Here is a 27485-nt window from a genome sequence, read left to right on the forward strand (position 1 = left end):
ACAAACAACCAAGCCATAAATTACCACTGCTGGAGTTGTTTTGAATAAGCGTATACTGTTTCATATTTATAATGGTGAGACTTCATAATATTCACACTGAATATATAACACAGATCAGTTCAACAAGCATGAAATTGTATGTTGTCAACTTGTCACATAAATAGAGCCATATTCTGGCTTACGATAATGTTGAACTAAACATTTTTCCCTAGAATTGCAGAGAGGGTCACAAAAAGTGAGAAGGTAGCATTTCGTTTTGTAGGATACACAGTCATTGATGTTCAGAAATAAATATTGCTGTGTGGCTTTTCTCTTTTTCTCCCCATTTAAAAAAAAAGTTTGATTTACGTAGACAAATGCTAATTGGCTAAACTGTTAATCTTTCCCCCCCAAATGGTTTGTATTTCTAGTGTATCCTTTTATTATTATTGTTGTTGCTATTTTCGTACAGCACATCAATGCTAATTGCTACTAAATGCTACAACTTAACCCTGATATGCTCTTTTCCTCCTGCCCTATCTCATGTAACATTAACTCAGGCCCATGTTATTAAAGGAGGATGAAAATCATAGCTAGGTTTAATGTAGGATATTTTGTTTTCCACAATACCACTAACCTATTATAACTGTGTCAGGTGGAAGGGTTTGCTGAGAGCAAAGTTGTATAGGAAGAGATATTTGGTGTTGACTTCATACAGTGAATCCCTTAAATAAATAATTCATGCAAGCAACAGCTTTCCCTAGCGACTCTAATAATTACACATTAAAAATCCTTGACTAAAACCTTAGTTGTACAGAATATGAAGGGGAAACGTTCTGAACACCTACAACTCCAGTTGATGTCAGTGAGAGCTGTGAGTGCTCAGGGCCTGATTTTTGGCCTCTGGCATCCAGTTGTGCATGTGCAGTTTTGTGGGTGCACAAATGCACGTATGTATTTTCTATGTACTAATGCCTGTGGTTTGTAAGTGACATATAACGATGGAACATGCAAGAGTTAGAATTTGCATGTACAGAACCCAACTGGGAACACTTGTGTATGCATCAGTGGAGGACAGGTGTAGGCCTCTCTGGAAATCAAGCCCTATAGAGTGTATAGGAAATGGCTTTGAATACATTTTGTCTGCTGAAACTCAGACAAGAGCAGCCTTATTTCATAATGGGGATATTAATTTGCAGTTTGTGATAGGGATGAGCCTGTGTGGTTGTTGGTTTGGGTTTTTGCCACACCTCAGTCATTATGTTTTGGTTTTTAAAGCACAAAACCAAAAAGTTCCCCAAATTTTGGATTTTGTTTTGGATTGGCTTTTCTGAATAGAGTTTTTGCTGTGAGGAACCCACATGCTAGCCTCACGTAGCTGCTTATTGATTTATGAAACCGCCATTGAGCTGTCTGAATGGATTATCACCATCACATGAAGACTAGAAAAGGCCAAATTTACCACCCTTATCTCATGGAATTTGATGTGGATGGCTGAATCCCTGACAGACCTAGATCTGTGTGCTGAAAGGGAACACAAAGAACTTCCCACACCTGTTGACTTCTGTCTGCAGTAACAGCTGCTTCTTGAGGGTTCTCTGCAGACATTCATCATGTCCTTACACCAATATAGGGAGTGATGGACTGCTCAAATAAGGGTGAATGTGGCCTGTAGATCTCCCTTGTGTGCGGTCTACTTAATCTGAAAGTGGAGAGAATGTTTCCTGACTCATGGAATGATTTCTATGAAAAATACTGCTTACCAGCATCTGAAAGAGCTGTTTGATGGCATCCAGCTTCCTCAGTGAGCTATTAAGAGGACTTCCCTGACAGGATTCTGGGGTGTGCTAAAAACTACCCACAAATGGGCTGATCTCTGAGAAGGAAATAATTCACTCTCCTCCCAAGCTGCCCTCTGAGCCTCAAAAAGTGACAGACCTTTCACAAGCCAGCCACTGAGACAAGATAACTTACTTTGGTGAAGTGGTACTTACCACCATAATGGTGACGTTGGAGAAAACACTGGGAGCTGATTCAAGGCTGAACAATCAAGCGATGATTGAAAGTTCTCTTGACCCAGAGTGAAACACAGATATTTCTGATATAATGGGGTGATGGGTTAATAAATATTTTACATATATGGCTTCTAGGAAGTCTCTAGGTTACAATTCTGCCATGCTGCCAGTTTTCTCCATTGTTTATCCTTCATATGCACTTACTTTTAAATTAAACAAACACACATTTCACTGGGATAGCCTCAATTTCCATAGGTCCTATTTTGCCCATTCTGGTAGGCTGCCTATTCTTTGAAAGGTGAACTAGTGGGATATCTCACACAATCTTTGACTTGGTCATTTACTGTATAGAGATTTGTGAAAATAGTGCAACTTCCACCAGCTTTAGTAAACAGAAAGCTAAGTGCGTGGCTAGACCATAGTAGACCTCTGACTGGAACTGCCTTGCAGGGCATTCCACTGCTCCTTTTGTAAGTCCCCAATTCCCTGTGGACTAAAGTGGCATGTGACTGGTAAGGACTGGAACACTGCATGGAAGAGGATCTACAATCCTTCAAAAGTTTCCTCTTTTTCTTCTTTAGACTTTGCTTAATTACCTCTCTCCCCTACAGGAGAAGGTGGAGGTGGGGGAAGTGTAGATGAACAAAAACCACTGTTTTCATTAGCAGGACGATTTGAGGAAAATGCTGCCAGTTTATCACCCCCATTATATCTGGAGAAAAACCAAAATTCATTGGTTTTCTGATGGGTGTGAAAATGTTCACAGATCTAACACCACAGAGCTTTCCATTTGCAAATCACATCCCTTTCTAACTAAAGGGTGTCAATCTGCTTTTGCTTGTACATGATTTTAGTATTGCCATCCCTTGAAATTTCTTTGCTGTTGATCCCGCTCTTGCATATAAAAGGTCAGTTCAAATGTCGCTGGAGACCAGACCTCCCATTTTCAGGAAGAAGTCTCTCAGTTGGAGAGGATAACATTTCAAAGTAGAGGGTAACATTACAAAACAGCTCCGCTTCCTTTGGCGCAGTCTAGAGCTTCACAGACCAGCACCTTATTATCTATGTTTTTCTGTAAATCCAATCTGAGACTGTCATTATCAGTCTCAGATAGGTGAACAACATCTGGGTGAAATAAACCTGTGCCAGTGATGGCCTGGAGGGGCTCTTGTTAGTTAATCATCCCTGCCTTGCCTTTGATTACTTAATTTGTGTGTTGAGCCATGGAGGAGCCCCCAAGAGCCTCTTGTTAAAATTCTGCCAACAGATGGATGATGGGAAGATAGGGATGATTTCTCTGCCTTGGATGGAGTTCATACTATCATTTGATATTGCTAAATCTTACGTAATACTTAATTTGGGGTGGGATCTCTCTGTTAGAATATTGGCAGCACTTACTCTCTTGTGTATTTAGCCCTTAAAATCATCAGCAGTGACTCCGCTCCCTAAAAAATTCATATAGTTACTTAACATTATTTTCGGTTCTTTGTTAAGGTGCTCTTGTAGCTTGTCTGCCACTGCACTTGCTCGATTAAGATGTCAGAGCATACTCTTTTTTTTCTTGAAGACATTATTATTTATTTTGTAGCAGTAGTGTCTAAGGGCCACCATCAGGGATCAGGGGCCCATTGTGTTGGGAAGTATATAAAAACATAAAATAGATGGTCCCTGCCCCATCCTTGACATGTTCTTGTGAGTAATGGGTTCTTCTATCAGTCCAAATGGTAGCATTCAGAACCGTTGCCCTCTCAAGATCATTAGCGCCTAGTGGTAACACTAACATATCAGGAACTGGGAGACCCACTGTGTATACTGATGTGGCTTTCACCTGATTTTACCATATTTCCACTTACCTAATTATTGTAAAAATATATTATTTCCTCTAATTATTGTAATTTGTCATCCATCAATAGGATACTTAACTGTGTACCAGAACTCTTGTGTATTAGCCAGTTTTCTGACCAGAATGCATAAGGTTGTACACAAATCCATCCACGCTTCTTGTCCCTTACAGTTCTTGCTTTTGGGAGTGTGGTGATAGATAGCAATTCATTGTGTATCAGCCCTGCTGCTATGTGTACAGCAGATTTAAGAGTTTACATTAGGCCACAGTGCTATCTTCCACTTTTCCTAATTCTATCTCCTGGCAATCCCTCAGTTATACAGTTGGGGTGGCTGTCCCTGTCCCAAAAGGAATTTGTGTCAATTTCTGCAGGGACAAATCCTCCCTGCAGTAAATCGCTTTGCAATATTTGCTCAGACTGAATTTTGACAAAGACGTTCAGTCCACATACACCAAAAGAGATTTTTAAATGCGCTTGGAGGTAACTGGATGCTGCCTGTACCTGGCTGATAACTGAGTCTGTACATCTATGTAGTGTCATCCATGCCCTTTTTAATTTGTCTTTGAATGACAAATGCGTATCTTCACTGAGTCAGCAAAAGAGATTATATCCTGCAATAGCACTCCTGGCCCATCTATTGCTTTTGTCATGGGGACAACCAATTGGTTTGCCCTGAGTTTTCCCCATCTCCCCTCCTCCACACCAAAAAGAAGAAATTTAAAAGCTAATGTAAACAAACAAGAAAAAAAACCCAACCGCTTCCATCCCTTGTCCAGAGCACCCCCAAGTTCTCAATGTGTGACAGGAAATCTCTGATCAAGGATCATCTGTTGTTTCTTTAGAACCAGAATAGCCCCACTGGGTCCTGATACATTCCACCTTCAGAAAGGGTAATGCGACTAGATCTTTGTTGAAACTGATCAGTTTCACACTGCAGGTATTTGTCCAAACATTCAGTTTCAATCCTGGTGGGCTGCCACCCTGTCAACCTGAATTTTGAGTGTGACTGACCTCAAAAAGCAAAAGCAAAATTCATCAGAAGCTACTACATTTCACAGAAAAGCCATGCACAAATCAGCCCGGATTTGCTTGAAAGGTTTGCAAACTTTTCAAGGAATGAGTTTTGCGTTTATAATCAGACCAGAAAACAGGGAAGTTTTGCATGGTTTCAGTTTTCACTGCAAGCACTTCACACAGCCCTAAATGATACCGCTTTTAACTTTGTAACTGCTAAATGATAAGCCAGACCTTCCTCTTAAATGAGATCTTGGCAAAATAGCCCTGTGGTGGGGCAACATTCCTTTATAATAGTACGCTTGTTGACATTAGCAGAGGATTCATAGTGTGAATGGGAATGGAAAGAAACGATACAAAACCTTGCTGACTGCTAATTAAATGCTTGAACCCTCTCAGATTGTTTGGATGCAAAAACAAGCAAGCAAACAAACAAACAAAAACACGTCTTCTAGTGCCAAGCTTCTACATATCAAGAATTCTGGAAATAAATCCACCTGCTACTTTCTGAACACTTGGTGCAACCTCTGATATGTGTAAATAGCCTTTCTGATCTTATAACCAGAATGTCAGCAAATAATGAAGGACTGCAGCCACTTCACGAGATTTTCTTCCTTCTGGAGCCCAGTAACTGTAGTCTTACCATCAGCATGCAGGTAGCCTGACTGATATCTGACAAGCCTGTTAGTCCTTCAACCAGACTCCATAACTCTGAGCATCTTCCCAAATTGCATTCTGTGATTTGGTTAGATTATATCTTATCTTTAACCTTCTTGCATCCATAAACACACAGTATCTAGTCTATCTTTAGATACACCTTGCAAACAAAGAAAAACAACAGGACTCAATTGGCTGCCAGCATTAGTGGCATGATTCTTCACACTGATTCCTATTCACTTTATCTGATATCTCACAAATACCTTTGTGGAAGTCTTCCACTCCTGACCATGTCCCAAGGAAGTTCTTCATCGCTAATTTGTCTGTCCTCTCATAACTTCCAGGGTGACTTTTGCTGAGTGTAACACCTTATAAGGAGTTATGCACGATAAGCCACCATTCATCCCTCAGTTGTTCTTCAGATGCTGGACTATCAAGAGTCAATTTGTTAACCAAGCTGCTGGGGCTACTAACCAGCTAATATTTCACCTAGAAGTGTTAAAACTATCCCAGAATCAATAAAAAGCTAGTTGCTTTGCTGCTGATTAGCAAAAAGAAAAATTCAATATGAAGGTATTAAGAGGAATGAAAGGAGGAGTTGGCAGTAATGCAAGCATTATTTTCTGTCTCTGAAAGTGGCTGGTCTTGCAGTTGCTCCACATGAGACACAAGAGACAGAGCCCAAACCTGAAGTCATGGCAGAAGATGAGGCTACCATTGTTGTATTTATTTTTAGCATTCTGTGTTTTAAAGATTATCCTAATCCCAAAATAAAAGCTTTCCCTACTCAGTTTACAGTAATATGGGAACCTCTATGTGAAGCTCTTCTGCATGGATTTTCCACCCTCCATAAGTTTACCCACCACCTACCTTTCTCTACCTCAAACCTTTGTTTTTGTGTATGAATGCTTGTCTTCCCAAAGTAAATTACATAAAAGGCTCATGGGAGGTCCCATTTAAACACCTTGTTCTTCCCTATGCCTCCAGAAAATGTCATTGTGTGAGGATACTCACCTATTTGCCTTTTTACTATAGCCTATTCCCCTGTGGGGTTTTAATATGTTAATTTCTGTAGTCGTATAGTAATGTCTTTGCTCACTTTTAAGACCATACATTACTCGGCCCCTACCTACATGCCTACCCTTTATTCTTCTCTGCCAGTAATGCCATCCCCAATGTTCATCTCTCATACAAATATTTCAGTGTCTCTGTTCATGCTACCCCCTGATGCATGAATTGCTCTCTCAACTGTGGAGTTGAGGGTCAACCCACTATCCTCTCCTCATTTAAGTCCCTCTGGCAAACTCACTTCTGCAAAGCCAACAATGGAATCAATACTATATATATATTCCACAATTTCCCTGAGCAATTTATTTCAGTACTTAACCACCCTGACCTCTCAGTGTTCTCTTTTCCAGACTAAACAAACCTAATTTTTTCAATCTTCCCTCATAGGGCATGTTTTCTAGGCCTTTAATCATTTGTGTTGCTCTTCTCTGGACTTTCTCCAATTTTTCTTCATCTTTCCTGAAATGTGGCGCCCAGAACTGGACACAATACTCTAGTTGAGGCCTAATTAGCATGGAGTAGAGCAGAAGAATTACTTCTGGTGCCTTGCTTACAACACTCCTGCTAACACATCCCAGAATGATGTTTGCTTTTTTTGGAAGTGTTACACTGTTGACTCATATTTAGCTTGTGATCCACTATGACCCCCAGATCCCTTCCTAGGCAATCATTTCCCATTTTGTATGTGTGCAACTGATTGTTTATTCCCAAGTGGAATACTTTGCATTTGTCCTTATTGAATGTCATCCTATTTTATTCAGACCATTTCTCCAGTTTGTCCAGATCAGTTTGAATTTTAATCCTAGCCTCCAAAGCACTTGCAACCCGTTTCAGCTTGGTATCATCTGCAAACTTTGTAAGTGTATTCTCAATGTCATTATCTAAATAATTGATGACAATATTTAACAGATGCAGAACTGATCCCTGCTAGATCCCTCTCGATATGCCCTTCCTTATTGAGTGTGAACCATTGATAACTACTCTCTGGGAATGAAAAAAAAAACAGGAGTACTTGTGGCACCGTAGAGACTAACAAATGTATTAGAGCATAAGCTTTCGTGGGCTACAACCCATCCGAAGAAGTGGGTTGTAGCCCACGAAAGCTTATGCTCTAATAAATTTGTTAGTCTCTAAGGTGCCACAAGTACTCCTGTTTTTTTTGAGGATACAGACTAACACGGCTGCTACCCTGAAACCTGTCTCTGGGAATGGTTTTCCAACCAGTTATGCACCCACTTTATAGTAGCTCCATCTTGGTTGTATTTCCCTAGTTTGTTTATCAGAAGGTCATGTGAGAAGTATTTAAAGCCATACTAAAGTCAAGATATACCACATCTACCACTTCCCCCTTTTCCACAAGTTTTGTTACCCTGTAAAAAAAAGCTTTTAGTTTGGCTTGACATGATTTGTTCTTGACAAATCCATGCAGACTGTTATTTATCACCTTATTATCTTCTAGGTGTTTGCAAATTGATTTTTTAATTATTTGCTCCATTATTTTTCCGGGTACTGAAGTTAAGCTGACTGGTCTGTAATTCCCCAGGTTGTTCTTATTTTCCTTTTTATAGATGGGCATTATATTTGCCCTCTTACAGTCCTTTGGAATCTCTCCAGTCTTACATGACTTCTCAAAGATAATCGCTAATGGCTCAGATAGCTCCTCAATCATCTCCTTGAATATTCTAGGATGCATTTCATCAGGCCCTGCCAAGTTGAAGACACCTAACGTGTTTAAGTAATTTTTAACTTGTTCTTTTCCTATTTTAGCCTCTGATCCTACCTCATTTTCAGTGACATTCACTAAGTTAGACATCCAGTCGCTACTAACCTTTTTGGTGAAACTGAAACAAAAAAGTCATTTAGCACTTCTGCCATTTCCACATTTTCTGTTATTGTTTTCCTCCACTCATTGAGTAAAGAGTAGGCCCTATCCTTGGTCTTCCTCTTGCTTCTAATGTATTTGTAGAATGTTTTCTTGTTACCCTTTATGTCTTTTTAAAATTTGTTTTAGATAAAAATGTTAATAATACTATATAATAATGTAGATGGGTTAACATTTCCCTATGTGATTGTGAAGAAAAGGCTTGAGAAATAGATTAATAAAACTGAATGCAAATGCAGGGCTTGCTCAGCAGCCTAGTGACAATGAACATGTTGTTTATTTGACAGAGGCAGTGAACTTAACTCCTGACTCACAAAGAAAAACTTGCTTCTCAAATGAAGATGTATGGATGGTTTTAATGACAGTTGCAAGACATGTGGCTATGTTATGCCGCTCTGCTTTAGCATATAAAGGCACTGCATGTATATCTTGTGAGGAATCTGTGATTTCCACCACTGCTTAAGAGAAAACACCTTTCTCACCCTTAAAGAAAAATTACATCTAAGGATGACCTCAACCAGCTCCACAGCAGTCAAACAAGTCATCTGGCCAAAGAGCCAGATATTGTTACCAGTATGCCTACCCTTTATTCTTCTCTGCCAGTATGAGAAGAATCTGTTCCTCAGCTTCATAGCTCTGGGTCCTGGTTTAGTCTTGTTCCGTATGCCGACCTCACTCAAGTGTTTTACATCTTTCAGTTATGTACATGTGTCGTACTTTGAAAATTGTAGTAAAACCAGCCTTACTGGAAAACCAGCTTTACTGGAAAACATGCTAAAATACATGTCTGAATAAGGTTCCATTTGACAATGCAGTTTTTGGCAATCTCTCTAGTGCTGCCATTGTTTTCCAGCATTAAGTTCCAGGTGAAAAGGAGTGGATAGGAAATAGTTTAGAGGCATTTGTGCTGTTCTGAACCTTGGGCAGGTTCCTCATGCAGTGATACTAACAACAATAGAGCAGACTGTGTCCAGAGGTGCTGAGAGGTGAAACAACAATAGGGAATACTAGTCATGGTATTCCTGCTATTCTCTTCTTAATACTGCATGGCTGCATTTGTAATCATACTTTTCAGGCTTTTGCTAGTAGGTGTAAAATGAACATAAGGGCTGAGAATATCTGTGCTGTGCTTTGGAGGTGGTCCTTGCTATGGTATTTGGACTATGCATGATGGAGGTACTTAGTGATCAGTGCAGAAAAGTGGCCAAGATTTTCAAAAGGGATTAGTGCTTTTGTGTGCCCAGCTTGAGCCACCTTCAGGGAGCCTGATTTTCAGAGGGCAGGTGCTTTACGAAACTCACCCCCTTTAAGGTATCTCAGTTTGAGCCCCCCCAAATTAGAATCATAGAATCATAGAATGTCAGGGTTGGAAGGGACCTCAAGAGGTCATCTAGTCCAACCCCCTGCTCAAAGCAGGACCAATCCCCAACTAAATCATCCCAGCCAGGGCTTTGTCAAGCCGGGCCTTAAAAACCTCCAAGGAAGGAGTCTCCACCACTTCCCTAGGTAACGCATTCCAGTGCTTCACCACCCTCCTAATGAAATAGTGTTTCCTAATATCCAACCTGGACCTCCCCCACTGCAACTTGAGACCATTGCTTCTTGTTCTGTCATCTGCCACCACTGAGAACAGCCGAGCTCCATCCTCTTTGGAACCCCCCTTCATGTAGTTGAAGGCTGATTGAGGCACCCAAAAGCACTAATCCCTTTTGAAAACCTTGGCCAGTGAGCTGAAAATAGTAAATTAAAGTACATTTTAATTTCTTTAAAAAATGTAATAAACCAGATTTTTGTTTTCCTGAGGGATGCATGGGAGGGTGAGAGAGTGGTAGGGGAATGGTATCTTTTGGTTTGCTCTTTGCTGCTGTGTGTTGAACATTTATATTCCAAAGAGGTATTTCTACCTACCCTGAGTGTTTGGGAGGTCCAACAGCTCATTAGATGTTCACAATAGCATCATTGCTCAATAGGAAGGATTCATAGGCAAAGTACCCCCCAGGCTATATCTCTGAGAGAAAATGTGGCAAATAGAATCAGAAACTAATTAAACAGACAGCTAAAGCAAGCATAACTTTAAAAAGCTCTAAAACTACCAAAAATGGAAACCTATTCCAGTTATCTGCATTCACAGTGCAGAACAAGTTTGGTAGTATTTAAGATAATTCTCTAGTGCCTGCTATTTTTAGTCCAAGGGTAAGCTTCTGTAAGAGCCTTTCAGCGTTGCATCCCTTTAACCTGGCCTAACAAGCTAAGCCAATAAGCTGTCTGATTTCCGTCTTACATGAGGAAGAGAGATAGCTAAAACAAACCATTTGTGGTGAAAATGTTCAGCCTATCTTGTATTAAGAGCTTTTTTCGTATAGATTTTTCAAACATCCCAATATTAAGTGTTGCTTGTCAGAGACCAAAATGTCAAGCTTTGCTGTTTGGAAATTGTAGAAGCACAGATGCAAAAGAAGGATTTTATAGACCCACCCTAATGGAAATAAACATTGCTATGTTACCACTGGTAACACTGAATCTTTGCAGTTTGAGATATTGTTATCGATATATCTGAAAGAAAAGGGAATGTGTTCAGTTTTTCTTTAGGGAAAGAAAGGCAAACATAAGGGGTCTGAGTCTCTTCTCACTTACACCAGATCTGAACTGGTTTAAATCTACTGACTTCAGTGGAGTTACTTTTGGTTTATACAGTTGTAAGTGGGAGGAGACTCCAGCCTAAGATCATGGTAATTAATTGTAGGACATTGACTTCAGGACCTAGGCGCTCCTTCCTGTCAGAGCAGAAAGCAAGGACAATGCACCTTTAAAACACTCAGCTGATCATTCTACACTAACTTGCGGTAGGGTGGAGTGGGGGGTTGTGGTGCAAAACATCGTTGCAATATATTCAGTTACAAATATTTCTTTCTTCACCTGAAATGGTATGCTTTTTATTTTTGCATTGATTTGTCTTCCTTTGTCTTCCTCACTGAGTTTACAAAACATTATTTTATTGCTGCCTAAACATGAGTGAGTCCCAGCCACTCCCTCAGCAGCTGAATGTGCAAGAGTTGTTATGAGTATCCTGCCCTTTGTTTGAAATTTATAGTATTAGAGGTCATGCTGCTTTGGTTAATGTAGGAGCTTCAGCCTTCTTTCTGCCAGGTTTCACTTCAGTGGAGTTGTGCATGTGAGTAGGGGGCCCTAACTGAAGATGTTGTGCTGGATTATGAGGGGCTGCATGGGTGTCCAAAGTGTGGCTTGTAAGCTCCTGTAACCAGATGTTACCCCCACTTTGAAACAGAGATACAGTTAGCGGAAGGCACAAGTCTCAGTGTATAATACTCCATCTAGATACAAATTGAGGCCACCTATTATCAACAAGATGGAGTGTGCCTTGTGACCAGTGGTTTGTAAGGATCACATCTCAATCCTAAATATGAAGGTGAATGCAATTTGCTCCATTTCTTGCAAATTAGGCTCATCCCTCAGGCTCTCCACTCTGTTACTTACTCATGTTGACTTAAGTGAGATTACTCCTAGAGAAAAATGCTACTAAGCATGAGTAGCCTATTAGATTATTGCCTAGAGTGAATATGAACTCACTAAGAATATAGGGTCAGATCCCCAGCTGCTATAAACTGGTGAAGCTCCATTAAAGCCAATGGAAAGTAACTGATTTACACCAACTGAGAATCTGATCCCTAATTCTATCTGATCCCTAATTCTAGAAAAAATTAAATAAAAGCCTATGGTACATTTATTTATTTATTTATTTATTTATTTGTATTATGGTTGCACCTGTGGACCCCAATCATAGATCAATATCCCATTGTGTTAGGCACCACACAAATATGTAACAAAAAGACAGCTCCTTCCTCAAGGAACTTAAAATCTAAAGTTATACAGTACAATATTTTAATGCAAGCCTTAGAGGTCGCAATCTTTGTTTTTAAAGAAGCAAACAGAAGAATTTCCCACTTCTCTTTCACCATCTCTCATGATATAGTGGCTTGATAAAACATCAGTATCTCTCAGATCTCAGAAATAGGCAAATACAATCTCCGTTATGTCTTTCACAGTGAGTGGTGGTGGCCAGGAGCATAGCTTTAAAAGGCTATCAGAGAATAAGCAGTATATTTAATTTTGATTAAAAAATGTAAACTTTGAATGCAAGGAATGCAGCCCCTGTGTGATTCATAAGATGCACGGCAGCATTAATACTAAATAGCTCTGTCTCTGCTAGACTGGTGGGAGCAAACTAGCAAAGCATTTCACCTGTTATACTGAACCACGTTTAATCAACAGTGTCTGTAATGACTAATGAGCTTCAGTGTAACTTGAAATCAGAAACCAGCAGACTTACTCCAGAGAAACCCCTGTAACAGAGACCCCTTGCTGTGATTGTTCTGTGTAGTTTGCTATTTAAAATCTCTACCTCCAGTTTATGATTCCATTCACACACACACACAACTGCATTAAAAGAACATTAAAGTCATGGCACATGGTGACAAATCAAGGAAATATATAGTTAAGGGTATTATGAGGTGGCTGAGACAGCTAAGCCAATCAGATTGCTTGACTGGTTGAACATTCTGACACCTCTCTTTAGAGATGAGATGTTGGCTGACTGCACCATTCTGTTGCCACTTTTTGCAGTGAAGGGGTCATTTAAATATTGTGTAATGTTTATATTTTGATTTAATACAACTATATAAAATGAGCTGAAAATGGTAAAATGCATTTGTGCTTCATGCTACGCTAGTACCTGTACCTGACAGTATTACTTTTACTATTAGTGTCTTTACATTCTGAATTAGAGCTTCATTGTATGATCTTTTTTTGGTTTCATTCAAGTGATGATGCCATCCATAAGGCAGGTACAAATAGAGGAAACTGTAGGCCCAACCAAAGCCCCTAAAGAGATTTGTAAAGGAAATGCACCATTTGAATAGGTGTCAAAAGACTTGCTCGTCCAAATTCGCTCTTCATACCTGAATGCAGCTCCCGTTAGTTACAAGTCTGTTTAACTTCACAAGGATTGTGCACACATATCTAAGGACAGAATTTGTCCCCCTGCCTATGATGTGTTTCCCTTGGTCATTTTTGGGTTTAGTCTTATGAAAGCATTTTGTGTTGTGTCTGCATCAAGTCACTTAAAGCCAGCCCACGAATATAGAAAATGCGTGGTGTGTTGTCAGCCATCCAACTGGATCACAATAAAAATTGTTGTGTTAACAATATGCTGATCCATTCATGCTACAGGTTTAAGAGAAACCTAGATATGCTGGCTATTCCTGTGTGAGCAGGACTAAAATCTGTCTGTTTGAAATACCTGTTCAATAGGCCCGTTTGCATAAATTTGATGAAGCTGAACTCATTGACCAGTTAAAGCATTCTAAAAATTAGTTAATGAATAAAACACTTTACAAATGCTAATTTCTTGGGCAAATTAAATTGTTTTTTTAAACAGAAGGCATCAAATCAAAGTGTCTCACATTTTGATCTTTACAAAGACGCTAAAAGGCATTAGAAACCATTTTTAAATGCCTCTGACAACAAAAAAAGGCTCCACATATTTGAACCAAAGTTTAAAAAAAAATAAAACTTCCTCCTCGTCTGGGAACCCATGTACTGTGTGTAATTTCACCCCGAAAGGAATTTATTTTTATATAGAGTCGTAAATCTCCAGGAAGAGATGGGGGTTATTATGGAAGTCCTGACATAGCCTTAATTATTGTGAATATAGCAAATGTGACATGACAATAATGAGATGATTATATTGCAGAAGAAGGGTATATAATGCCACAATAGCACATTTTTATGGAGACGTCTGGCATTACCAACAAGAAGAAGGATTGGCATAGATTAAATGTGTGAAATAATCAATGTAAAATAGAGTGAAGCGGTGTTCTTTCCCCCTTAACATACTGCCTAACAGGCAGATATATGGAGCAAAGCATGTGTTGTGGGTGAGCATTTAAAAATTCCTTGCAACTGCACACACAGGCATGCACCAGATTTCAAATAAATAAAGAAATGTGAGCAGACAGACAGTGTTGGAGTATTTGGGCTGAAATGTTGTTGGCATTTTCAGCCTTAAACGAGTAAGGGGGAAGAGTCCCGCACACCTCTTAAATCTTATTACTGTCTTTATCCTTCCTCTTCGCTTCCCCCTTTTTTTCAGTTTAAGATCCTTGGGTCAGGGCTTATGGCTTTGAAGCACCTGGAACATTGTTAGGCACTCAGGACCACATCACTCTTATGAATTACTGGCTGTGGATGGGGGGAGCCATGATGCTGTGGGGAAGGAAGCTTGCATGGTAGGCACCACATTCCTCCACAGAGGAAGTTGCTAAGTTGTAAGCATGGACGTTGGCCTGGGTAACTTCAGATACTCTCCGTTAGAGTGAATACCCTTTTGCCTCTTGCAGTTTTAGATACTTCTCATAGGCCTGGCTATTCTCGGCTATTCTCCGAGTTTCACCACCTTCATCGGCGTTCCCAAATTCTCTCAGCTGTGGCTCCCTCCCTCATCAACACCCCATGCTGACTCAGACCCCACTTCCTTCATTCACAGATTGACTATGCTGCATGCTACACTCACTCACATTAATACAGGCTGCCAGTCCCTCCTCCTAAATAAAGAAAACTCCCATCTGCTCCCTCTCCCCTTTCTTCTACCACTCCTGATTAGATTTATCTCCCTCCATCAGCCCCTGCCATTGTCTTCCATTCTCTCTCTGCCAAAGAGAGGTGGGCAGAGCCTTGTATTTGAATGGCAGGGCTCTCGTGCACCACAAGGGGAGATGCTGCGAACATTCCTAGTTTCCGCTTGTATTGCAATTCCACGTTTCTGGCCAGGGACTTCACAGAGCTTTTGCCATGAGAGGTCATAATGTAGCTCTTGCATGTTGTATTTCTTGTCTCCGCAGAGCAGGAGATAGTTCCACTAGGGTCTCAGCACTGTGAAAATGCAGTTAATATGTTAATGATAAGATATCTGGTAATGCTTTTATAGTGTCAAGTTCTTTACAAGTTTAAACATCCCTCTGGTGAGCCCAGACCAGTACAAAACATAGGTAATGCATTTATTTAGTAATCAGCAAATTACCTTATGTAGTCAGTAAATGTTGAAGCCTGAACTGCTGATAAGATCATTTGCTTTCAGGTGTTTTCTCAATATTGTGCTCAGCATAGAGTATAAATTGAATAGAGTGACCTTTTGATACTGAGTCAAATTGACTGCATTTCCAAAGATTCTGTGGTTTCAATTACCATAAATTTTTGATATTGGGTCCACAGCCACTGCATTGGCTCCAGCATAACAATATCTTATCATTGGTCCTGTTAACACAGTCAGCAGAATTATAGCTTGTTCTCTGTGTTTTTGTTGTAGGTTTGTTGCGTCTTCTGTTTTGTTGTTTGGTTTTTTGTTGCTCAGAATCGAAGCTTACTGTCAGGGAGAGGAAAGATATTCAGTTTATACAAATGAAATCTAATCATTAAGTGGCTTGCAAAATATGAATGATTTTTGGTCAAAAGATGTAAAATGTGTCACAGGTTGCTAGCTGGGATCCTGAGTTTGTGAGATGGATAAGTCAATTAGTAGCTCCTCAGTTTGTTAGAAACTTAATTGTCAGTCTGTAATGGAAACTTCTGAACTGCAACAACTCATTAGAAGCAATAAAACGTGTCTTTTTGTAGAAGCATATTTAGAGGACTTGTTTAAAATGCCATATTTGTGTATAGTATAAAAGCTGAACTTTACACCTGGAAAGAAATTTCAGATTAAGGGGAAGTGAGGAAAGATCCTATCTGAATATAGCCTGTACCTGTGGTTTTCAGCTGACATCTGTTGCCTAAATAGGAGAGATTTGGTAATGCTTTTACAAATGCAGGTTCATTACAAATTTAAGCATTTCTCTGGTGAACTCCAGGCAGTACGGAATGAATATATGTATGCATAGCTAATACTTGACTACCTGATTGGCATGTGCACAAATCACAGGTTTTTTGCATACAACTTTGCTCTGAAAAATTACAGGCACAATTTAAGAGCTTGAGTGAAGATCCCTTTGAAAATATGTTACTTTCTCTTCAATTGTGCATAGCATTAAAGTGCTATAATGTCCTATAATGCGCTATATCTTCCTATCAGAAAGAAGAGAGGTTGGGAGAAGATACTAAAAATGGATGCAGGGATTATTTGGGAGGTTGCAGATGACATGCTGGCTGTATGAATATTTATTTATTTATTTATTTATTTTTATTTATTTAGTACTATTACTGTTGATTTGCTAATTACTGCCACTCTGTTTGGCGCTGTTAGAGAAGAAATGAAAATGGTCCTTGTCCTGAGGAGTGTACAATTTAAAAGACAGAGGCGGAGAACATGATGCATTGAATAGCAGAAGTACTCTAAATGAGTACTAGATACCTCCTACACACCTCTGAGCAGAGGTGATGCATGGGGAGGGCATGCAGGGTCACATGTGTTGTTCCCCTCCCACCCGATTTGCTGCTTGGCTTGTACAGTTGTGAAGATTACGGGTAAATTTTTCAAAAACGCCTCTTAGGTACCTAAATTTCATTGAAAGTCATTAATGTGCTCTGAGGTCAGGTGTGTGTTTGATATGTGTAGAGCACTGTGAGATTCTCAGCAGGCACATGCTATAGAAAAAAACATTTAATTATTATATTATTATTTAGTAATAGTGCTACTGAACTCGTAATCTCTCAGGCCACCAAACAGCTGTAAGAAATGAGTTGATGTGTTGAAATGACAGTTCCCAGCGGCTCTAGGTTTGCTGCTACCTGATGCAAAGAATCCTTAATATGACACATTAGTTACTTGTTGGCAGTCTCATTATAGAGACCACAGACTCAGTGAGACAGGAGTCTGAGCTCCCCCTTTATTCCTGGAGATGGCTCTTCCAGGAGAGATACATAGGTGGTGTGGTGCGGTTGCACTTTCTTCTTCCTGAAAAGAGGATCCTAGTCTCCACGGATGTCATCAGCAGTGATATCATCAGACTAAATTTAAAAACAGCTGCCATCGCCACCAACCCCACATCACAAGTCCTAAATACACAGGGGGCCAGAGTCCCAGCTAGTGTAAATTGGTATCGCTCTATTGTAGTTGGTAACACTATGCAGATTTATACCACATGAGGATCTAGCCCATCATTTTAAAGATTTTTTTTCCAGTGCTAGTAGTAACTCCACCACATTGTCCTTTGGTTCTTTTTCTATCATAGTATGTGAGGCTTGATCTTATTGTAGTCAATAATAATCATACCGACCTCTTCTGTAGCACTTCTCTTTCATACACATCAAAGTGCTCCGACCTCAGAAACTAAAATCAGCTAATGAATGATGAGGGTGCCCCCAAGTTTTCTTCAGACTGATCATTTGGATGATGAGAAGGGGCTTGATTTTTGCCTACCTAGAGTCATATTGAAAGATTAAGGGCTTAATTGTGACATTAATCCACAGCCATGAGTTGGGAGGAGTGGGGAGTTGCAGTGCCCCAGCAGACAGTCCCAGAGTCAACTGGTGTAAATTGTGGTAATGTAACTATGGGGTATCTTTGTGGTTAAAATCTCTGCTCCCAACGTGCCTCTTTCCAGGGGAAGCATTAACCAAGGACAGTCTTTAACCCCAGAGGTGTGGAAGGACTGCCCCTGTGAGTGGCTGTTACACAGGTGGTGTAAGTTGGAAAAGACTCCATGCTTTTTGGCTCCCCCATTGTGATGCACACCTGTAGGGACCAGACACGTTCTAGTCCTAATCTGTTTTTATCAAATGATCTTTTAGCAAAACATCAAGCATGTGTGACAAAGTGGGAAAGCAGCACATAACTGTCCTGGTAGCAAATGCATTTAAAAAGTCACAGTAATCAGCAGGATCCAGTCATTCCAACGTGTTTTCACAAAGTCCCTATTTGCATATATTTGTAATCCCATACAAGGCATCCTCCCACTCCATCTTCCATGCAGATTTCCGTTCAGGTAATTCTTGGCAGTTATGAGCTTCTTATTTAGATGGAAGCCAGTACAAATTGAGTGTCACCATGTTTGGAATTTATGGGCACAATTCACTGAGCTGCTGAGTGCCTCCTGTGATGTACTGAACATCCTCAGTTCCCACTGACCTCAATGGGAGCTAGGGGCGCTCAGTGCCTTGCAGACAATACTGAATAACTCACAGGTTCAGGCTCTGTGAGATTAGAAGGCTGTATGCCCGTACGGAAAATGACCCTCATAAGTGGCAAGGCTAAAATGGTGGAATTTACTGCATTTAGCTGTTGCATAGCTTCTCCCTAGTGCTGTCAACACTAAGACTCAGACTGTGATAGTGAACCAGAGTTGCCACTTTAGTGATTATTACTCAACTGTTCATCTGCTATATCATCTCACTCTCCCCAACTCCCCCCCAGCCCAGTTCCTGCTGTATCTAATAAATATATTTCTATATAAACAGTAATTTAGGACAATTAGGAGCAATAGCATAGTTAAAGCTCTTAAAGGTTATCTTGCAATGTCATTTTACTGACTAATGTGTTCCTGCTGCCATGTCGTTTGTGAACAGACATGTGTTAGCCAGCTAGTGTGCTTCATCTGTGGTGACTTTGATTTATTTGCTCTGTAAATTGGGACTGAAGCAATAATGGAAAGTGACATTAATTGTTTAACAGAGTCCTCTTTGTCACATCCTTTGCTTTCTCTAGGGTGTTTGATTGTTGAAACTTGTACAAAACTAATTGAAATTGCTATGATGAGGAGCAGTGTCCACTCAACTTTCTGTTCTTGAATGTCAGAGCACTTGAATGTCTGTTTAAAGCACAAACCCAAAGCAGCTAACAGCAAATATCAGGGTTTCTCCTAGCATTATATTATTGAAGGAGGCATTCCAGGTCAGAAATAGTAACACTTAGGGCTCTGCTATGGGTTTGGTAGGCTGTTGTGCACAGAGGGGAGGTGGGAAGTGGGTGGAGGTGCACCATACCAGCGAAATTTCCAGGCATTCTCCTTGCAGAGCTAGTGGTCAACTGGGCAGAATGCCTCTGGGGTCGCTTGGGGCAATGTGCTTAGGAGTGCCTTCTTTTCGGACTTTAAACATGTAGTCTGCCTCCTACAGAATGTAATATATGTCTGCTATAAATTTCTATTGGTAGATTTAAATATTCAATTAAAAGGGTATTATTCTATTAGGTTGCATAGAGTTGTTATGGAAAAAGGCTGCCTTATATACCAGAATTTGGACCTTAATTTTGCTTGTTTATTTCAACAATGCAACTGAGACAACCCAAGTTAGAGAAAGATTCTCTTAAAAAAATTGGCTTCCATCTTTTCTCCCCACCCCCTTCACCTCAAAACACAACTGTGATAAACTGGTGAATTATGCTTATAGTTCTTCCCATGATTCTGCTGTTTTGCTCAAGATGTGGTCATTTATATTATTATGCTGGGAATCACTAAATGGCACTGTTAAACATAGATTTGCAAGTTTTTTCTCAGAGTGGGAGCATTATTCAGTCTTTGAATAAACACTTGTCTTGTTAGTTTTGTGATATCGTTTCTTTCTGAGGAGCAGTTGCAAGCAATAAGAGAGTTTTCTCACTGCTTTAATCTTCCTAACTAGAGTAGAGTCTTATGTCAGATCTGCTCTCTCAAAACTAGGCATTGGTATTTTGGCTAAGCTTCCTGAAAGAGGGAATTGCCTCAGTGCTGTTTGACCACCTCTGTTCAAGGACTGGTGCATTTAGTGTGAATAAAAAGTTACATTAAGAAAATATCTAGACTCCACATCACTGATTTCTCTTCCAACACTTAACTGGCACAAACCAGTGTTTGCTAGTAGTTGGCTGAGGGATGACAATATTTTGTTGTTAGATGATTCAATTTACACTCTGTATAGAGAAACATATTTTTAAGGTCTTGTTGGTATTTTATCTTGCAATCTTTGTCCATTCCTTGATCTTCTAAACTGTGAGAACTTTAAAAAATGTTTCATCAAATTTCTCTGACAAGGTGTATGTTGGGGGCTGGCCCAATTTACATTAATGTCAATGGATAGATTACATTCAATGAGATTTGGATTAGGCCTCTGAAGTCAATGGGAGTCTTTTCATTGGCTTTAATGGAAGTGAGATCAGAGTCCAAATAATAAATAATTGATATGACAAACATCCCTAAAATTAATATATAAAGTTTTTATTTGCTGGGAAACCTTGTTTTCCAAATATACTATTCTATAGATAGATAGATAGATAACTGAGAATGTATTGCATTAAAATATAAGGAATTTAAATTTATTTGATTTGACACAAACAAGTCCTGTTACGGAAATAAGATATCTTAATATAAATTCACATTACCGCCACATCTGATGATGAATTAATCTACTTTTTATAATTGCAGACTGAATTACATAAACGTATACAATAGTCTCATTGAGCACTCAAACTACATAACTGGGAAGGACAACTTCAAAGGCAACCTGCATAATACATTTATTTTAAAAGAACCCAAAGAGTCTATCAATAATGTGAGCGCTGATTGAGAACAGAAACTTGAATATTTGTTTTTGGACCAAGAATTTTTAGAAGGAGGTGAGGGGTGACACAAGATTGCATACACGATCAAGACTTGCCTAATTTCTCAACTAATACATTTTGGTGTTCTGATTAGCTGTCTTATTCTGTGACTCTTGTAATTTTGTCAGGTCAATTAACTGGAGTTCAGTGCTAGACAGAGAGAAAGAAAGAGACAGCCTGGGCACTGCTAGCTTCATTAGATGTCAGTAGCTTAGGTGCATTCTGTAATACAATCTGTGCATGATAATTTAACCATAGTTGTTAACATTAAATTTTAAAAAAATCATCTAAGGAAGAAAGTAAATTGGAACAATACACTGCAATTGCAAACAGATTTCTCCCACCAAATGCGGAAATGGATAATTTCATTGCCAAAAATTACGTTTTATGAAACTCAATTGCAGGTTGCTAGTGCAAAGACAAGTTTTAGACAAAGTTTTTACTTTTCATATAGAGATTCACCATTTTATTTCTCCTGTCTCTCTTACATCTTTCTCTCTCTCTCTCTCTCGCTCTCTCTCTTTTTTTTTTTTTGTCATACAGAAGATAGATGAAGAGAATGAAGCAAACTTGCTAGCAGTTCTCACTGAGACACTGGACAGTATCCCTGTGGATGAGGATGGATTGCCTTCATTTGATGCACTGACAGATGGAGATGTGACCAATGAAAATGATGCTAGCCCTTCACCAATGCCCGACGGCACCCCTCCGACTCAGGAGGCAGAAGAGCCGTCTCTAGTAAGAACCCTTCCTACTGTTTAACAGGAATTGGATGTGCCTCTGGCTACCCGCTGCATGGGTATGATGTAGTCACAGTAAGGTTTGGACTTTTCATTTAGACTGAAACCAAAGGCAAATGAAGTCAAATACTAAAACTTGCAGAGAGGAGATGGGGGCAAATCTTAAATATTAAGAACTTCTATTGAAAAAAATGTGTTGAAGAGAGAGGTTTTAATTTGAGATTCTTGTTCTAGAGACTGACACTTTTGGTTATCATTGCATTCACATCAGTAACAGTAATGTTTTTAATTCACATTTCCTTTCTTGGGGCTCTGTTTGTATGTATAGACTTCACTTCTGATCATGTGTAAAGAGATCCCCATTAATGCTGGCTGGATTTGACACTAGCTGACATGCCTTTAACAATGACTTGACCAGTAAGCACCAGCATAATGTTAATAGGGGTGGGGTGTCAAAGGGAGATTCTCTGTCTTTAGCTTTCTTCCCTTCTGCAAACAGTAGCATCACATCCACTTCCCAAGCATCCTGCTGTTGTGCAAGTTGCATAACCTCACAGATAGTCAATTTTTAATATATCTCACTCTAAGGGTACGTCTGCGCTGCATTTGGAGGTATGACTGCAGCACAGGTTGGCATAGCCATGCTAGCTATTTAGCTAGCACGGCTAATAATAGCAGTGAAGTTGCATCAGCTTGGGCTTCAGTGTGAGCTAGCAATGCGAGTATGTTTCTAGGACCCCCAGTGCCCTTGTACAGCCTGAGATGAAGTCCATGCTGCCATGACTTCATTGCTATTTTTAGCCATACTAACTAGATTAAAGCAATCATGGGTCTGCTTCAGTGTGGACATCTCCTTCTGAACCCAAAATCAATGGACTTGTAGTGCAAACCCATTACTTTTGCTTTACAAAAGCAGTTTTGAGTCCTGACTCCTGATCTTGCTTTCATTGAAGTCATCTTATTATTGGCTGCTGTAGGAGCAGGATCGGGACCTTAATTTTAATATTTCACATGTCTGTTAAGGTGACTTTTCTTCTGGATAGAACATAAATGTTCTACTGTTGGCATGGTTCACTGAGGAGATTCTCTTTTGCCTTGCCTGGCCTTGCAGAAAACCAAGGCAGTCGTAATTTCTTCCTGCACTGCAGTGTACTGTAGTACAGGAAGAGGAAATACGCCAGCAAGCATCAGAGAAAAATCAACCCTTTTTTGCCCTGAGGATTATAGAGGACTTTGTTCTGTGTTAGTGTACTCTGCTTGAAGAGATTGATGTAACTAATTTTAAGTAACTGTGCAAAATAAGATAAGTTATTTTAATCCTTGCAGATGCATAACTTTTCTCTCCCCAACCCACCCTCCTTCTTCTTCCCTGATGTGTTTGTAGCTTAAGAAGCTCTTGCTGGCTCCAGCCAACATTCAGCTAAATTACAATGAATGCAGTGGTCTCAGCACACAAAACCATGCAAACACTAATCACAGGATCAGAACAAGCCCTGTGGTTGTTAAGGTACAAACTTAATCTTTGTAATAAGGCAAAAAAAGTAACAAAGACTTTTATGCTTTCAGCAACTGAGTAAGCAGTAGATCTATATGTACAGTATTAATCTGCCCAGCATCCTGCAACTGCTTCAGAAATTGTGAACAGATTATAGTTTGGGTTCCAAAAAATCACTCGAGCTCCTTTATGCTGTGAATAGTTCATTTATGCCTTCTCTCTTGGCATTAAGAGGTAGTCCCACCGTCTGTCACTCTTTGCCCACTTTATTGATGTACAGAATAGTAGGGGACGCAATAAAATTTGCTGATGGGCTGATGTTGTTTATGAATGACTCCAAGATGCAGTACTGCCATTTTACCAGCTGTCTAACCTAAGAAAGATTGCACTGGAATCTCGGCAAAAGGTCTGTCTCAGCCATTAATTGGGTAGAATGCTGGGCAATGACATAATTCCGTTAGCAGGCTGTATTAAACAATGTTTGTCTTGCCATTCACTGTAACTGAAAACGGAGCATTTAGGGGTACTTAAGAGAGTTGTGAATACTGGGCTCAAGCAAATTAAGGTTTAAACCAGTTTATTTTTTTGTTCACAGTAAAGGTGCTGTAGGGTCTTGTTAGTTACATGTTGCTGAGTAGGAACATTGAAACGTAGGAGAAATGAAATAAAAAGCTGCATAAATGTAATTTAGGAATTTTAAATGTAATTTTCTTTCCTTGTTCTGCAAACAATTATTCACAGCTCATAGATCTAGTGCACTTAGATTGAACAGTTCATTGAAAATCTCATCTCTTCAGAAAACCTATATCTATTCTGATAAGGTTCAGTTCACTAATTTTAGCTTTTTTTTATTATTATTATGCCTTGTTTTTAAGACCGAGAATTCATGGAGCAATAAACCGAAGAGCATTTGTCAACAGCAAAAGCCACAAAGACGTCCCTGCTCTGAGCTTCTCAAGTATCTGACTACAAATGATGACCCTCCTCAGACCAAACCAACAGAGACCAGGAACAGCAGCAAAGACAAATGCATCTCCAAAAAGAAGCCCCATCTGCAGTCTCAGGCACATCATTTGCAAGGTAGGCTTGGGACCCAAGAACGTAATTTTGGCAACAATGTTAATGGCAGGAAGCTGAAATGCAATGACAGAGAAAACACTAAAACCCAGTACTTCCGCTGTTCTTTGCATTGGTATCTGTGTGCTGTAAATTCAGAAGCTGTTCAGCATAGAGGGAATTAACAGTCAGTACAATGAAGTTAGTTAAACGTAGCCTTTTTAATATAGACAATTTAAATCACAATGCCCTTAGAAAAGGAACCTGAAAATTTTAACCAATTTACAAACAATTAACAGACACTGAACCATCCACAGAGGTTTACTCATAGAGTTCTGTGTCTCTAAGAAGTACTTATACATCTGAAGAAGCTGGGCAAGCCAGTTCATTAATGCGCTTCTTTCTTTTTGCCAGTGTAAAAATGAAGGCATTGTTAACTTGCCACATGTGCCTTAAGAGACAATAAATAGTGCTCTTGCAGCTACTGAATAGGCAGTAAATGTGTCATTCCTATTACAGTGAGAATGCCAGTTTGTATTTTTATTTTGTAAATAGTTGAAGGTTTAGAAACCAGCCTGACCCTTCTCTCTCTCTCTTTTTCTTAAATTTCTTTATGGCCAAAACGAAACATCTGTGTTGACTTTTAGCATCCTCCCATGTACAAAGAGCTTGGCTGGTGCTGTAAGTAGCTTCTGTGGCAGAGATACAAGAACTTAAAGACGCTCCCCTGGCAGACATTTTCTATTCTCTTCTCTCTCCCTCCTCCCCTCAGCTAGGATAAAGAAAAACTCTATAAGCTTATGGGCCCAAAGGGAGCTTATTTAAAGTTACTGTTATTTTAAAATACACATACTTATGTACTGGCGGTGCTTCCAAGAGAGCAAGGTTCTGATCTCAGTTATATCCATGCAAATCCAGAATAACTTCATTGAAGTGAGTGGCATTTACCCTGGTGTAGCTGAGATCAGAATTTGACCCGAAGGTTGCTACTCTGATTTGTTAGAGCAGGAACAGAAATATTTTAAAGTGTCAGTTCTAAACATACACATCTTATTTTTGTTTTGTTTGCCCCCATTTTCCTGCCTGTTACCCCATCCCTCCTCTCAAACCTCATTTTGACCCCTGATTAATACAGCTATGTTTAAATCTTCTCTCCCCCACCCCTTTTAATCTTCTCCCAGCTGTAGATTCTGACCTTGGTAGTGTGGTATTGCCCATTTCGGTTCAAATTCATGTAAACAAGAGGCTGCTTAATGCCAAGTGACACTCCTTTCTGCTGGTTTTAGCAGACTGCGTCAGAGCAAAACCAGACTGGATTGTTCAGGGATGATATGGGTCTCTCTGCTGAAACTGTGCCGAAACAACTTGATAAATTCAGATGAGTTTGGGCTAAAGATGAACAGGAGGATTAATACTCCCCAGTGTGTCTGTATCTGTCTCTTGTCTTTTACTTACATTACAAGCTCTTTGGAGCAGGGTCTGCATTTGTTCAGCACCTAGCATAGTGGGGTCCTGGTCCATGTGTTGGGCACCTAGGCACTACAGTAATACAAATAATACATAAATAATTAGAAAAGTCCTCACAAAGAACTGTACTTATGGGAGTTTAAACAGTTTGATTGTTGGCTGTGGCTTTAGTAATATTACGATATTGTCAATATTATTTTCTTGAGTTCCTGCAGTTTAGTCTCCAGTCCCCCAAACATGTAATTTTTCATTAAATATTGCTCTAGCACACCAGAGCATGGCAATTAATATCAGTGGTCCTGCATAGGTGTGGCTGAGAGCAAAATTAAGCCCTGAAACAAAAATGGTCAAAACTGGGCAAAGTTACGCTCCTAAATCTTTATTCAGGTGCCTAAATGTGAACTTGGAAATGTAATTTTAGGCACTCATTTTTGGAAGTCTCATCTCTTATCTTTCAAAACCAAGAACATATATATAGTACAAATACAAGAGGTATGTGAAACTTTCAACTTGAACAACAAATGCACTTGAAATCAGCCTTGCAAATTCAACCCACATTCCCAAATCAGCAGTAGTTTGCTTAAATATTTAATCAAAGCTGGATAATGCCTTTTTGCTCCTTCCATAAATATGAGCTTGCTATTTTATTTCAAGTTCCATTTATGTTGATTGGGAAAACTCACTCAGGGTGAGACAAATGGCATTTTCCTTTAGGGTCACTATCCCAAATTCTTTGTGAAGCCACATGAATGTCCACAGATCCATCGAGGCAGAGCTTGTCTGTGGTTTTGCAATGAGATTTGCCCATGAGGAAACTGGGTTCTTTTGAAACTGAACATTTTTAATCTACAGGAGGAAGCAAGCCCATGTGAACTTTTATTGGCATTAAAATAGAATAGAAATTGGAAGCTCTAATAAACAGCCAGCAAGAAAATTGGCATTGTGTTGAGTAAATATTTCCTCACAATTGTGTGTGACGGTGTTTCTTCATAGCTGTTGTACTCAGATTCAAGTTCAGTAGCACACAAAACTAATAACTGGCGTAGTGGTTCATAGCTTGCTAGGCGAGTTTAGGGCTGTTTGAGAATTAGCCACTATCTGCTTAAATCTAGGGGTCAAATCACAGGTCTGAGAGCTAGCATCTGAGTTCAGTTCCCAGCTGTGTCCCAGATTTCCATGTCACTGTGGCTCAGTTTTCCAGTCTGTAAAAAATGTGTTATTTTATACTTCTCTTCGCTGTTGTGAAACTCTGAGGGAGATTTTTCAAAATCACAAAGGGTGATTAAGCACTTACTCTCCATTGAAAGTATCAGTCATCTATAAAGCGCCGCGTAGATTTTACTCCATTAATATGGTGGATGTGCTTCCACAAACTTTGTTTCTACTCATTGCCACTATGGTTGAAAATATCAATGCTTTTTAGCCACTTAAACCTGTAGCTAGCCATTGGGGACTTTGGCAAGTCTTATTGAACACAAACATTTGTCTCGTATATATGTATGTGCCTAGCTAACATGTCTAGAAAACACCTATTCATCTCATGGTAACTCGCTAGTTAGTATATAGCAGCAGCCATACTGGATCAGACAAGGGGGCTGTTTTGGTCAATTTCCTATCTCAGGCTCTGGCCAGTTCCTAACGCTTCTGAGGAAGGTGAACAGAAGTGCTTAATCTTCCTTCTTGAA

General features: G+C 39.7%; 1 protein-coding gene across 6 annotated transcripts in view; it reads left to right on the forward strand.

The window, feature by feature from the left end:
- The window catches only part of PPARGC1A (PPARG coactivator 1 alpha), a 492893-nt gene that overhangs the window by 434471 nt on the left and 30937 nt on the right, over positions 1-27485 (forward strand). For all 6 annotated transcript variants that reach the window (XM_065598162.1, XM_065598163.1, XM_005303448.5 and 3 more), the window contains 3 exons: positions 21586-21780; positions 23167-23289; positions 24153-24357. In XM_065598162.1, coding sequence (XP_065454234.1) covers positions 21586-21780; positions 23167-23289; positions 24153-24357 — 523 coding nt within the window. The remainder of the gene's footprint in view (positions 1-21585; positions 21781-23166; positions 23290-24152; positions 24358-27485) is intronic.

Source organism: Chrysemys picta, chromosome 5 (assembly GCF_011386835.1).
Source record: "Chrysemys picta bellii isolate R12L10 chromosome 5, ASM1138683v2, whole genome shotgun sequence".
Lineage (NCBI taxonomy): Eukaryota > Metazoa > Chordata > Testudines > Emydidae > Chrysemys > Chrysemys picta.